General features: G+C 62.4%; 1 protein-coding gene across 2 annotated transcripts in view; it reads left to right on the top strand.

The window, feature by feature from the left end:
* The window catches only part of LOC142019132 (laminin subunit beta-2-like), an 85,084-nt gene that overhangs the window by 58,544 nt on the left and 12,417 nt on the right, over positions 1-14,123 (top strand). For both annotated transcript variants that reach the window (XR_012646993.1, XM_075005607.1), the window contains exons 23-29: positions 9,096-9,320; positions 9,768-9,982; positions 10,099-10,195; positions 10,518-10,896; positions 11,281-11,465; positions 11,548-11,789; positions 13,701-13,901. Coding sequence is in view for 1 of the 2 variants with exons in the window: in XM_075005607.1 (XP_074861708.1) it covers positions 9,096-9,320; positions 9,768-9,982; positions 10,099-10,195; positions 10,518-10,896; positions 11,281-11,465; positions 11,548-11,789; positions 13,701-13,901 (1,544 nt within the window). In the remaining variant the exon portion in view is untranslated. The remainder of the gene's footprint in view (positions 1-9,095; positions 9,321-9,767; positions 9,983-10,098; positions 10,196-10,517; positions 10,897-11,280; positions 11,466-11,547; positions 11,790-13,700; positions 13,902-14,123) is intronic.

Here is a 14,123-nt window from a genome sequence, read left to right as displayed (position 1 = left end):
AGCAAGACGCTACTGATGGGGAGCTTGATTCCTTGTTGTGGGTGTGGCACAAGGCAGAGGCAGCCAAGGAAAAGGCTGCTGAGAGCAGGGCCCAGTGGAAAAGGGCCAGTCCAGGAGGGTGGAGCCCTTCCCTGGTGCTTTGAATGCCGCGCAGGTGAGCTCAATAGAAGGAGCGCGGCGTTTGGATTATCTGCAGATATTATCAGGCCTTCGTGTAAGGGCAATGCAGGAGAGCTTCGTCTGGAGGATGCAAGAAGCCGAAAGGAAAGCCTGACGGGAACGTGAAGCGAAGAGGCAAAACGCCAAGTTGAAAAGAGCAAGGCATGCCCAAGTGCTGGAAGAAATGTGTGCCGAGGCCAAGTTGGCACGAGGGGTAAGAGCGCGAAGGCGGAAGCGGAGAGGGCAAGGCACGCCCAAGTCATGCAAGAGATGGAGGCTGAGCTTCGAGCCCTGGAATCGCACTCAAATCCTTGCAGTCGCTCACCTAGTTTTGTGAGACCCTTTTGACGCTCTTCACAGGCTGCTTTGGAGAGTGTGTTGTTTGTGGTGAGGTGACACTGAGAGCCCTGGGCAGGGGCAGGCTGAACCCCTGGGAGCCTGGCCCTGGTGAGGTGTTCCCAGAAGCGGGGGGGTGACCTGTTGCAAGGTCGATGCACTGCAGTGAAGTGGTAGCAGGGCGCCTGGATTTTTCTGCACTTGTTTCAGTTGTACTCAAGAGTTAGTGTGAAAGACAACGCACTCCAGCGTTAGCCCGGCCCGGCGTCCCTCGCGTGACCTGGCACGGGGTCGGAACCTGTTAGTACAGGGGTGAGTCGCTTCACAGATGCAGTCAGTAAGTCAGGAAAGCAGAGGCGTTACGAGTCGCACTGATCCGCACGTGTGGCGTTCATGGGCCAAGGGGCCAAAGCCAGGAGCAGAGCCGAGCTTCGTGGTGGCCAGGTGGCAGGCGCTGTAGCTCAGAGGCCCTGGTGTTTTTTAACATATTGGATGCCGGGGGGGGGAGCAGGCAGGTGGCTGGGGGAGAGCTGCAGGGACAGGTGGGGAGCTGCAGGGAGCTGGCAGGTGGCTGGGGGAGAGCTGCAGGGACAGGTGGGGAGCCGGTGAGGAGCTGCAGGGAGCTGGCAGGTGGCTGGGGGAGAGCTGCAGGGACAGGTGGGGAGCCGGTGAGGAGCTGCAGGGAGCTGGCAGGTGGCTGGGGGAGAGCTGCAGGGACAGGTGGGGAGCCGGTGGGGAGCTGCAGGGAGCTGGCAGGTGGCTGGGGGAGAGCTGCAGGGACAGGTGGGGAGCTGCAGGGAGCTGGCAGGTGGCTGGGGGAGAGCTGCAGGGGCAGGTGGGGAGCCGGTGGGGAGCTGCAGGGAGCTGGCAGGTGGCTGGGGGAGAGCTGCAGGGACAGGTGGGGAGCTGCAGGGAGCTGGCAGGTGGCTGGGGGAGAGCTGCAGGGACAGGTGGGGAGCCGGTGAGGAGCTGCAGGGAGCTGGCAGGTGGCTGGGGGAGAGCTGCAGGGACAGGTGGGGAGCCGGTGGGGAGCTGCAGGGAGCTGGCAGGTGGCTGGGGGAGAGCTGCAGGGACAGGTGGGGAGCCGGTGGGGAGCTGCAGGGAGCTGGTAGGTGGCTGGGGGAGAGCTGCAGGGACAGGTGGGGAGCCGGTGGGGAGCTGCAGGGAGCTGGCAGGTGGCTGGGGGAGAGCTGCAGGGGCAGGTGGGGAGCCGGTGGGGAGCTGCAGGGAGCTGGTAGGTGGCTGGGGGAGAGCTGCAGGGACAGGTGGGGAGCCGGTGGGGAGCTGCAGGGAGCTGGCAGGTGGCTGGGGGAGAGCTGCAGGGACAGGTGGGGAGCCGGTGGGGAGCTGCAGGGAGCTGGCAGGTGGCTGGGGGAGAGCTGCAGGGACAGGTGGGGAGCCGGTGGGGAGCTGCAGGGAGCTGGCAGGTGGCTGGGGGAGAGCTGCAGGGACAGGTGGGGAGCCGGTGGGGAGCTGCAGGGAGCTGGCAGGTGGCTGGGGGAGAGCTGCAGGGACAGGTGGGGAGCCGGTGGGGAGCTGCAGGGAGCTGGCAGGTGGCTGGGAGAGAGCTGCAGGGACAGGTGGGGAGCTGCAGGGAGCTGGCAGGTGGCTGGGGGAGAGCTGCAGGGACAGGTGGGGAGCCGGTGGGGAGCTGCAGGGAGCTGGCAGGTGGCTGGGGGAGAGCTGCAGGGACAGGTGGGGAGCCGGTGGGGAGCTGCAGGGAGCTGGCAGGTGGCTGGGGGAGAGCTGCAGGGACAGGTGAGGAGCTGCAGGGAGCTGGCAGGTGGCTGGGGGAGAGCTGCAGGGACAGGTGGGGAGCTGCAGGGAGCTGGCAGGTGGCTGGGGGAGAGCTGCAGGGACAGGTGGGGAGCCGGTGAGGAGCTGCAGGGAGCTGGCAGGTGGCTGGGGGAGAGCTGCAGGGACAGGTGGGGAGCCGGTGAGGAGCTGCAGGGAGCTGGCAGGTGGCTGGGGGAGAGCTGCAGGGACAGGTGGGGAGCCGGTGGGGAGCTGCAGGGAGCTGGCAGGTGGCTGGGGGAGAGCTGCAGGGACAGGTGGGGAGCCGGTGGGGAGCTGCAGGGAGCTGGCAGGTGGCTGGGAGAGAGCTGCAGGGACAGGTGGGGAGCCGGTGAGGAGCTGCAGGGAGCTGGCAGGTGGCTGGGGGAGAGCTGCAGGGACAGGTGAGGAGCCGGTGGGGAGCTGCAGGGAGCTGGCAGGTGGCTGGGGGAGAGCTGCAGGGACAGGTGAGGAGCCGGTGGGGAGCTGCAGGGAGCTGGCAGGTGGCTGGGGGAGAGCTGCAGGGACAGGTGGGGAGCTGCAGGGAGCTGGCAGGTGGCTGGGAGAGAGCTGCAGGGACAGGTGGGGAGCTGCAGGGAGCTGGCAGGTGGCTGGGGGAGAGCTGCAGGGACAGGTGGGGAGCCGGTGAGGAGCTGCAGGGAGCTGGCAGGTGGCTGGGGGAGAGCTGCAGGGACAGGTGGGGAGCCGGTGAGGAGCTGCAGGGAGCTGACAGGTGGCTGGGGGAGAGCTGCAGGGACAGGTGGGGAGCCGGTGGGGAGCTGCAGGGAGCTGGTAGGTGGCTGGGGGAGAGCTGCAGGGACAGGTGGGGAGCCGGTGGGGAGCTGCAGGGAGCTGGCAGGTGGCTGGGGGAGAGCTGCAGGGACAGGTGAGGAGCCGGTGGGGAGCTGCAGGGAGCTGGCAGGTGGCTGGGGGAGAGCTGCAGGGACAGGTGGGGAGCCGGTGAGGAGCTGCAGGGAGCTGGCAGGTGGCTGGGGGAGAGCTGCAGGGACAGGTGGGGAGCCGGTGGGGAGCTGCAGGGAGCTGGCAGGTGGCTGGGGGAGAGCTGCAGGGACAGGTGGGGAGCTGCAGGGAGCTGGCAGGTGGCTGGGGGAGAGCTGCAGGGACAGGTGGGGAGCCGGTGGGGAGCTGCAGGGAGCTGGCAGGTGGCTGGGGGAGAGCTGCAGGGACAGGTGGGGAGCCGGTGGGGAGCTGCAGGGAGCTGGCAGGTGGCTGGGGGAGAGCTGCAGGGACAGGTGAGGAGCTGCAGGGAGCTGGCAGGTGGCTGGGGGAGAGCTGCAGGGACAGGTGGGGAGCTGCAGGGAGCTGGCAGGTGGCTGGGGGAGAGCTGCAGGGACAGGTGGGGAGCCGGTGAGGAGCTGCAGGGAGCTGGCAGGTGGCTGGGGGAGAGCTGCAGGGACAGGTGGGGAGCCGGTGAGGAGCTGCAGGGAGCTGGCAGGTGGCTGGGGGAGAGCTGCAGGGACAGGTGGGGAGCTGCAGGGAGCTGGCAGGTGGCTGGGGGAGAGCTGCAGGGACAGGTGGGGAGCCGGTGGGGAGCTGCAGGGAGCTGGCAGGTGGCTGGGGGAGAGCTGCAGGGACAGGTGGGGAGCTGCAGGGAGCTGGCAGGTGGCTGGGGGAGAGCTGCAGGGACAGGTGGGGAGCCGGTGAGGAGCTGCAGGGAGCTGGCAGGTGGCTGGGGGAGAGCTGCAGGGACAGGTGGGGAGCCGGTGGGGAGCTGCAGGGAGCTGGCAGGTGGCTGGGGGAGAGCTGCAGGGACAGGTGGGGAGCCGGTGAGGAGCCGGCAGGGAGCTGGCAGGTGGCTGGGGGAGAGCTGCAGGGACAGGTGGGGAGCTGCAGGGAGCTGGCAGGTGGCTGGGGGAGAGCTGCAGGGACAGGTGAGGAGCCGGTGGGGAGCTGCAGGGAGCTGGTAGGTGGCTGGGGGAGAGCTGCAGGGACAGGTGGGGAGCTGCAGGGAGCTGGCAGGTGGCTGGGGGAGAGCTGCAGGGACAGGTGGGGAGCTGCAGGGAGCTGGCAGGTGGCTGGGGGAGAGCTGCAGGGACAGGTGAGGAGCCGGTGGGGAGCTGCAGGGAGCTGGTAGGTGGCTGGGGGAGAGCTGCAGGGACAGGTGGGGAGCCGGTGGGGAGCTGCAGGGAGCTGGCAGGTGGCTGGGGGAGAGCTGCAGGGGCAGGTGGGGAGCCGGTGAGGAGCTGCAGGGAGCTGGCAGGTGGCTGGGGGAGAGCTGCAGGGACAGGTGGGGAGCCGGTGAGGAGCCGGCAGGGAGCAGGCAGGTGGCTGGGAGAGAGCTGCAGGGACAGGTGGGGAGCTGCAGGGAGCTGGCAGGTGGCTGGGAGAGAGCTGCAGGGACAGGTGAGGAGCTGCAGGGAGCTGGCAGGTGGCTGGGGGAGAGCTGCAGGGACAGGTGGGGAGCCGGTGAGGAGCCGGCAGGGAGCTGGCAGGTGGCTGGGGGAGAGCTGCAGGGACAGGTGGGGAGCCAGTGAGGAGCCGGCAGGGAGCTGACTTACCTTTTTCTATTTGTTTATTTATCTTGTTATTTGTCTGTCTGTTTATTCCTAGTGCAGTTCTGTCTCCGGTGTTGTGTTTTGTGGGTTATAGGTACGTTATAGGTACCAGACGTGCCAACTGCATGTGTTGGGAACGTATCTCAGGCTACTTACATGATTCCTTCTGCCCACTAACTCCCTTTTGTAAGTCATTTCAGTGTAAGTGGCACTATTTGGGAAGGTAACCTGGCCTCGCCACCAGGCACTAGAGCTGCGGGACTCTGCCGTTTCTTTGTCTTCCCTTAGACAGGAGCTAGCAGCTTTTCCCAGCGTTGCTCAGCGCAGGGTGGGGGGGTTGAGTTAAAGGAAATGCCGGTGCTGGATTGAAGTGGCCGTGACGGTTGGACACAGGGCTGCCGTAGGACGTTCCGTGTTAGCGGATTGTCATAAGAACATAAGAATGGCCATACTGGGTCAGACCAAAGGTCCATCCAGCCCAGCATCCCGTCTGCCGACGGTGGCCAATGCCAGGTGCCCCAGAGAAGGAGAACAGAAGACAATGATCAAGTGATTTATCTCCTGCCATCCATCTCCTGCCCTTGTTATGAAGGCTGGGGCACCATACTTTACCCCTGGCTAATAGCCATTTATGGACCTAATCTGCAAAAATTTATCGAGCTCTTTTTTAAACCCTAATAGAGTCCTGGCCTTCACAGCCTCCTCCGGCAAGGAGTTCCACAGGTTGACTGTGCGCTGTGTGAAGAAAAATTTCCTTTTATTAGTTTTGAACCTACTACCCATCAATTTCATTTGGTGTCCCCTAGTTCTTGTATTATGGGAAAAGGTAAATAATTTTTCTATATTCACTTTCTCCACACCATTCATGATTTTATATACCTCTATCATATCGCCCCTCAATCGCCTCTTTTCCAAACTGAAAAGTCCCAGTCTCTCTAGCCTCTCCCCATATGGGACCCGTTCCAAGCCCCTAATCATCTTAGTCGCCCTTTTCTGAACCTTTTCTAATGCCAATATATCTTTTTTGAGGTGAGGAGACCACATCTGCACGCAGTACTCAAGATGTGGGCGTACCATAGTTTTAGATAGGGGAAGTATGATATCTTTTGTCTTATTATCGATCCCTTTTTTAATAATTCCTAACATCCTATTTGCCTTACTAACTGCCGCTGCACACTGCGTGGATGTCTTCAGAGAACTATCCACTATAACTCCAAGATCCCTTTCCTGATCTGTCGTAGCTAAATTTGACCCCATCATGTAGTACGTGTAATTTGGGTTATTTTTTCCAACATGCATTACCTTACACTTACCCGCATTAAATTTCATTTGCCATTTTGCTGCCCAATCACTCAGTTTTCTGAGATCTTTTTGTAGTTCTTCACAATCTGTTTTGGTTTTGACTGTCCTGAAGAACTTGGTGTCATCTGCAAACTTTGCCACCTCACTGCTTACCTCATTTTCTAGATCATTGATGAACAAGTTGAACAGGATCGGTCCCAGGACTGACCCCTGGGGAACACCACTAGTTACCCTCCTCCATTGTGAAAATTTACCATTTATTCCCACCCTTTGTTTTCTGTCTTTTAACCAATTCCCGATCCATGAAAGGATCTTTCCTCCTATCCCATAACCGCCTAATTTACATAAAAGCCTTTGGTGTGGGACCGTGTCAAAGGCTTTCTGGAAATCTAGGTATATTATGTCCACTTGGTGCCCCTTGTCCGCATGTTTATTAACCCCTTCAAAGAATTCTAATAGATTAGTTAGACACGACTTCCCTCTGCAGAAACCATGCTGACTTTTGCCCAACAATTCGTGCTCTTCTACGTGCCTTGTAATTTTATTCTTTACTAGTGTTTCTACTAATTTGCCTGGTACTGATGTTAAACTTATCGGTCTATAATTGCCAGGGTCTCCTCTAGAGCCTTTTTTAAATATTGGCGTTATATTGGCCGTCTTCCAGTCATTGGGTACCGAAGCGGATTTAAAGGATAGGTTACAAACCACTGTTAATAACTCCGCAATTTCGCATTTGAGTTCTTTCAGAACCCTTGGGTGAATGCCGTCTGGTCCTGGAGACTTGTTACTATTCAGCTTATCAATTAACTCCAAAACCTCCTCTAATGTCACTTCCATCTGGGAGAGTTCCTCAGATTTGTCACCTAAAAAGGCTGGCTCAGATTTAGGAACCTCTGTAACATCCTCAGCCGTGAAGACCGAAGCAAAGAAATCATTTAATCATTCCGCAATGGCACTGTCTTCCTTGATCGCTCCTTTTATATCTTTATCGTCCAAGGGCCCCACTGCTTTTTTAGCGGGCTTCCTGCTTCTAATGTATTTAAAAAACATTTTACTATTATTTTTTTAATTTTTGGCTAGCTGTTCCTCAAAATCTTTTTTGGCTTTTCTTACTACATTATGACATTTAATTTGGGAGTGTTTATGTTCCTTTCTATTTTCCTCACTAGGATTTGACTTCCACTTTTTAAAAGCTGCCCTTTTCTCTCTCACTGCCCTTTCAACATGGCTGTTAAGCCATGGTGGTTCTTTGTTAGGTCTCTTATTGTGTTTTTTTATTTGGGGTATACATTTAAGTTGGGCCTCTAGTATGGTGTCTTTAAACAGTTTCCATGCAGCTTCCAGGGATTTTAGTTTAATTACTCTACCTTTTAGTTTCTGTTTAACTAGCTTCCTCATTTTAGTGTAATTCCCCTTTTTGAAATTAAATGCCAGAGTGTTTGACCGCTGCGGTGTTCTTCCCAACACAGGAATATTAAAAGTTATTATATTGTGGTCACTATTTCCAAGCGGTCCAGTAACAGTTACCTCTTGGACCAGATCCTGCGTTCCAGTCAGGACTAGGTCGAGAATTGACTCTCCCCTTGTGGGTTCCTGTACTAGCTGCTCCAAGAAGCAGTCATTTAAGGCATCAAGAAATTTAATCTCTGAATCCCGTCCTGAGGTGACATGCACCCAATCAATATGGGGATAATTGAAATCTCCTATTATTACTGTGTTTTTTATTTTGATAGCCTCTCTAATCTCCCTTAACATTTCAGCATCACTATCACTGTCCTGCTTAGGTGGTCGGTAATATATTCCTAATGCCATATTCATATTAGAGGAATGAATTGTTATCCATAATGATTCTATGGAACATTTTGATTCCTTTAGGATTTTTGCTTCATTTGATTCTATATTATCCTTCACATATAGTACCACTCCGCCACCCGCACGACCTGTTCTGTCTTTCCGATATAATTTATATCCCGGTATGATAGTATCCCACTGATTGTCCTCATTCCACCATGTTTCTGAGATGCCTATTATGTCAACTTCCTCCTTTGATATGAGGTACTCCAGTTCACCCATCTTATTAGACAGACTCCTAGCATTGGTGTCGGTTCGTCATTCTGCTCAGCTGGCCTTCTCTCAGGGGCGCCCTCCCGCTGGCTGTGCCCGCCTACCCTTCGCTATACGGCAACCGCAACGGGCTCTCCCTGGGTTCCCAGGAACGTGTCCCTGTGGCTCGCAGAGGTGGAGTGCAGCTCCTGAGTTCTCTGCTTGCCTCTCTCCCCCAGGTTAGCTGAGAAGCAGCCCTAGGCCAGGCTCACCCCAGCGCTGCGGCTCCGCTGGGTCCCATCTCCTCCCGCCTGCAGCCGGCACGTCCCTTGGGAGGGCGGGAGGGTGGCTGGGCTTCGGCGTGGGGTTCTGTCTCTCCTCTGGTTGCCTTGATGAGAAGCAGTCACAGCACAGCCTAACCCGGCCCTGCGGCGCGAGGGCTGTGCACCCGGGGGCCGCACGCCCAGGGGCTGTCCTGGCTCTCGCGCTCAGCAGCAGGGCTCTAGAAGCAGACAGCCTCGCCGTGCCTACGTGGCTTCCGCGCTAGGCGCTCACAGCCCCGTCGCTGGAGCTACACGCGCCCCCGCCCAGCCCAGGAGGAGGCTCTGGACGGAGCAGCACCTTGTCCCTCCTCCCCCACAACTCCCGAATGGTGCCCAGGCCTGACACGGCCCCCAGACCCCACCTGAGTGGAACATGTGGCTCAGGCTCGGAAGGAGAAGGTGGCTCCTCTGGCTCCTGAGAGCAGGACAGGGTCCCTGCACCCAGGCTGGGGCTGGGGCTGGGGCCGGGAATGGGGATGGGGTCGGGGATGGGGCCAGGGCTGGGGATGGGGATGGGGTCGGGGCCAGGGCTGGGGATGGGGTCAGGGTCGGGGCCGGGGCGGGGTCAGGGCTGGGGATGGGGCAGGGGCGTTTCTTGGGGCCCATCCAGTGGGCTGTGAGCGTCTCCTGGTGTCGCCTGCAGGCCTGCGCTGTGACCGCTGCTCCCCTGGCTACTTTGGGGCCCCAGAGCAGGAAGGTGGGGGCTGCCGACCCTGCCAGTGCAACAACAACATCGACCCCAGCGACCCCGAGGCCTGCGACCCCCACAGCGGGCAGTGCCTGCGCTGTCTGCACCACACCCACGGGCCCCACTGTGCCGACTGCCAGCCCGGCTACCATGGCAATGCCCTGCACCGCAGCTGCCGGCGTGAGCTCGGCAGGGCTGTGGGATGGCAGGGTGGGACGGGGCCTGGCACAGGGGGGTGGGGCTGCAGGGCAGGGTGGGAATACAGGGTGGGGCCTGGTACAGTGGGGCGGGGCTGCAGGGCAGGGCCTGGTACAGTGGGGTGGAAGGAGGCCTGGCACAGTGGGGCAGGGGCAGGGCCATGGGGAGGGTCTCGGCTGAGTCTGGCACCACTCCCAGGGCAGGGGGCTGGAGCAGTGTGCCAGGCCTCACACTGGCGGGGGCAGACAGCCTGCAGTGTGAGCAGCTCAGCGGGTACTGGCCTGGGGGCAAGGGGCGCCACGCAGCCCAGGCCCTGAGTATGGGAGCTGTGGGTGTGTGGGGCAGTGCCCTGGGGCCGGGGAAGCATGGGGAGAGAGGGGCAGGTCTGCCCCAGCTCCCCACACCCTCAGCCTGTCGCTGTTCTTCCAGGCTGCACCTGTAACCAGCTGGGCACCCTGCCCGCCCACTGCGCCTCCGGCACCTGCTACTGCGACCGCCTCACGGGCCGCTGCCCCTGCCGCGCCCACGTGGTGGGCAAGAGCTGCGACCAGTGCGCCCCCGGCTACTGGCGCTTCAGCGGAGAGCAGGGCTGTGAGCCCTGCGCCTGCCACCCAGCCCATGCCCTGCAGCAGGGCTGCAACGCGGTGAGTGCCAGCGGCTGGTGCGTGGCCCCAGTGGGGCCTCTGGGCACTCACGGGCACATGGTGCCCGGGGACGCCTGCCCCGCCCCGCCCCGCCTGAGGTCTCCTTTGCCCCGCAGTTCACAGGGCAGTGCCACTGCCGGCCAGGCTTCGGGGGCCGCACCTGCGCCGACTGCCAGGAGCAGCACTGGGGGGAGCCGGAGCAGCAGTGTCGGGGTGAGTGTGAGCCGGGCGGGGAGCCTGGCCTGAATGTGCCCCCCGGAGCGGGGGCGGGGGCAGAGGGAGAGCCCCGCTGGCCAGGGGGGATCGGGGGGCAAGCCTGAGGACAGGAGGTGGGGGGCGAAGAGCCCAGAGGGCAGGACGACAGCTCGGGGGAGCCGCAGGGACAGGCCGCCCCACCTCTGGCCCCCAGAGAAGCCCAGCAGGCCCATGGGAGAACCAGCCTCCGGCCAAGGGAGGGGCTGGCTGCCAGCAGCGAGCGGGTGAGCAGAGCAAGGCCCGGCCAGGCAGGCTGTGACGCGCCCCCTTTGCCCCCCAGCCTGTGCCTGCGACCCAGCGGGCGCGGAGAGCCTGCAGTGCGAGCGGCTGAGTGGGCGCTGCGTCTGTCGCCCCGGCTTCACGGGCCAGCGCTGTGACCAGTGCCTCCGCGGCTTCCAGGACAACTTCCCCCAGTGCTCCCGCTGCCCGGCCTGCTTTGCCCAGTGGGACCTGGCCCTGGCCCAGCTGCTTGCCCGGCTGCAGCAGCTGCAGGGGCAGGCCCGGGCACTGCAGGATGGGGGCCTTGGGCCCGAGCTCAGGAGCGGCCGTCTGCAGGATCTGGAGAACGTGCTGAGGCGCGCGGAGCAGCTGCTGGGGGCTGGGAGCAGCCAGGGTGGCCCCCTGCTCCTCCAGCTGAGCGCCCGGCTGCAGGGCACCAGGCAAGGGGGCAGCCCGGGGGCAGGCGGGCGGCGCTCGGTGATGGGACCCTTCACCTGGCCATGCGGGGGCTGGGTGGGACGCAGATGCCCACTGTGCTGCCCAGGTGGCAGGCCCAGCAGCGCCCCGGCGGATGCAGCCCCATGCGGGTGCAGGCCTGAGCCCCACTGCCAAAGCTGCCGGGCGGCGCTGGTCGGACTCCTGACGGGTCGGAGCCTGGCACTGGCACTGGCACTGGCACTGGCAGCGGCTGCCCATGGGCCCGTGTGCCGGACGCAGCCCTCTGGATGCCCAGCTCCTGCGCTCGCAGCCCCAGTGTGGTGGGAATGTGGCCAGGGGGCTGCCCGGGGTCCCAGCCCTGGGCCCACTCCAAGCTGTGCCTCCAGGAAGGACGTGGACGAGGTCTGGAGGCAGCTGCAGGCTGCAGAGGGGCGCCTGGAGGGGCCGGCTGCAGCAGACGCAGAGCAGAGGGGGCGCCTGGCCGGCCTGAGCAGGGAGCTGCAGGAGCTGAACCGCACCCTCTCCCGCCAGCAGGAGCAGCTGGCCCGCTGGGAGGGGGCCAGCTTCGGGGGTAAGGGCAGCGCTCCCCCGGGGCCCCGGACTGGACAGCCCCTGTCCTGAGCCCAGCCTCAGGCCTGCTCCTGTCCCTGCAGAGTCCTACCGCAGCATCCAGGCGTCCTCAGCGCGCTCCAGGCAGGTGGCCCAGCAGGCCAGCTCCGCGGTGCAGGGGCCGGCCAGCCTGGCGGGCCAGGCGCAGCGCATGCGGCAGGCGGCAGAAGAGCGGCTGCGCCATGCCGGAGGCACCTTCCGCAGCAGCCTGGCCGTGCAGGAGAATGCCCTGCGGGAGGCCCAGAAATGGGGAGCAGCGCTCAGCATCTCTGGCCTCGACGAGAGGGTGAGCTGGGGGGCAGGGCCTGCAAGGGAGGGGGAGGGGCCTGTGGGTGGCTGGGGCGGCCGGGAGAGCTGACCCTGGTGCCCCCATTGGATGGCCATGGGGCTTTCCTGCAGGTCCGTAGCCAGGTCCCCTCCTTCCTGCCTCTGACGGCATCTGCTGCAGGACCAGGGTGCGCAGCCGCGTCTCCTGCCCACACGCTTCCCTGTACCCTTGTGCCCGGCGGAGCCAGCAGCCTCCAGGGCCGGGTCCATTCCAGGGGCTCCCAGAAGCAGCTTGAGCCCCAGCTGTACCCTGGGCCCCTCGGGGAGGTACTTGGCGCAGTCGGGTGGAGGAAGGAGGCTTTCATTCATAGGGAGGGCAGTCACCTAGTGCTGACGGGGGGGAACCCCCACGGGTTCATAAACAACAGCCTGGGCTGAAGCCCCCTGCCCTGGGGGGGCTGGGCTGGGCCTCCCCTCAGAGACCCCTGCCAGGAACAATCACCCTCCCAGGTATGCCAACTCCCTGAGCTCTCCTGGGGGCTCCGGGAGCCCACGATGGCTCGGAGCCGTGAGCCTGCCTGGTGCGTGCTGGGGCAGATGCTTCCCGGCCTCAGAACCCCACACGACCTTTCGAGAGCGAGCACAGCTGGGGAATTCTAGGGATTGAGGTGGTGGGGGACCCCTTGAGGGTACCCTGGCTCCTGCCAGCCCCAGCTCTTCTCCCCTAGGCCTTTGAGCTCAGCTGGGGACTCTTCTCCCCCACAGAGGTTTCCATGGCCTGTGCCTGTGACCCTGGGCATTGCTTGTTTTGGGCCCACCTCCTGGCCATGGGAACCCCCCGAGAAAGGGTCAAGGCCACAGAGCTGGCAACGTGCACACCCCTGTAGCTTCACCTCCCCAGGAGCCAGCAGCCCTTCTCACCCCAGGAGGTATGCAGCACAGTGGGGAAACTGAGGCATGGGCACTGTGCTAGGATGAGGTTTCTGGGCACAGCTAGAGAAATCAACCCAGCTTAAAACCAGGCTACTTGTAGCACCAGGCTGGGATTTCCTTGTGACTGTGGCAAATCCCACCAGCCCCACTGGCCAGCCAGAGGCCACACAAGCAAACCCACCGACTGCCCAGCTGCTCTCCCAGCCCCGTCCAGCATCCCCCTGCTGAGGTGAAAGGGTTTTTAGCCTCTTTCACCAACTCCACACAGATTCTTCCCAGGCCCCAAAGGGTCCGGCCACAGTCCTGGGTCAATGTACACTTGGATCTTCCCCAAATCACCACCCTCACCCACCCTTCCAATCTAAAGACGTAAAGATTTATAAATAAAGAAGATAGAAGAAACCAAAAAGCAGAACCCCCGAGACTTTACACACCTTGACTGCAGCAGCCGCTGCAGCCTGCGAGCTCATTTGCTGGTTCCTGAACGTCTCGGACAGCCCGTTTCAGCTCACGCAGTTTCGGTTACTGGAGCGCTGTAGGTGCGCCCGGCTGGGCTCCGCGTGCAGGACACCGAGCCTTGGAGGCAGGCGCGGGTACCAAAGACAAAAGGTCCAAGAGGGACACTGCCAAGTCCATGTCACCCTCCGAGGCCAGGGCAGGGTCACCGGCTGAACTCTCCAGCACACCTCCCCGGCTGCCCTGCAGCGCTGCTCCGGGCGCGCGGTGTTTCGCCCCCGGGCAGGACGGTAACACTGACTGTGTTCCCAGGGTAGGGCAGGCCCACGAGAGCTAGCTGGATCTGCTTCCTGCCACTAGGTGGTGATGTGGGGAAGGGGGGAAACTGAGGCACGCACAGGCATCATACAAATCATTCTCCCTTTGTCCCGGCCCTCCTCCCAGCTGGGGGGCACCAGGGAGTGCCGGGCATCGCCAGGTGTGTGTCCTCAGGCAGGGCCGGCTGGCTCAGTGGCTGACCCTGGCCGGGCTCTGTCTGCAGGTCTGCGGGGCACTGGGAGAGCTGGGCTGCGAACAGGCCTGTGGAGGAGCCTCCTGCCAGGACGAGGCTGGTCAGCGCCGCTGTGGGGGCCCAGGCTGCCGGGGGGCCCTCCCTGTCTCTGTGCGGGCCCTGCACAGCGCCCACAATGTCTCCCACCAGCTGGACAGCACCGCCAGGCAGCTGGGCACCTTTGCCCAACAGGTACGGCCTGGGGAACAACGGGCACTGCCGCCCCATGCCGGCGTGTGCTGTCCCACCACCCAGCTGTGGTTCTCCGCTCCTGCCGCTGCCGCTGGGGCTGGCAGAGCGCGCTGAACGGGAGTGGGGCAGGGCCCATCCGCCAGCTGGGTAAGGGAACCCGGCAGCAACCAGGATTGCCCAGTCCCACGTCCCTCAGCCCCCTGTCCCGAGCCCCCAACGCTC

The sequence above is a fragment of the Carettochelys insculpta genome, chromosome 11 (assembly GCF_033958435.1).
Source record: "Carettochelys insculpta isolate YL-2023 chromosome 11, ASM3395843v1, whole genome shotgun sequence".
NCBI lineage: Eukaryota > Metazoa > Chordata > Testudines > Carettochelyidae > Carettochelys > Carettochelys insculpta.
The sequence above is the reverse complement of the archived record's forward strand: the minus strand, read 5'-3'. Positions and strand labels throughout refer to the sequence as shown.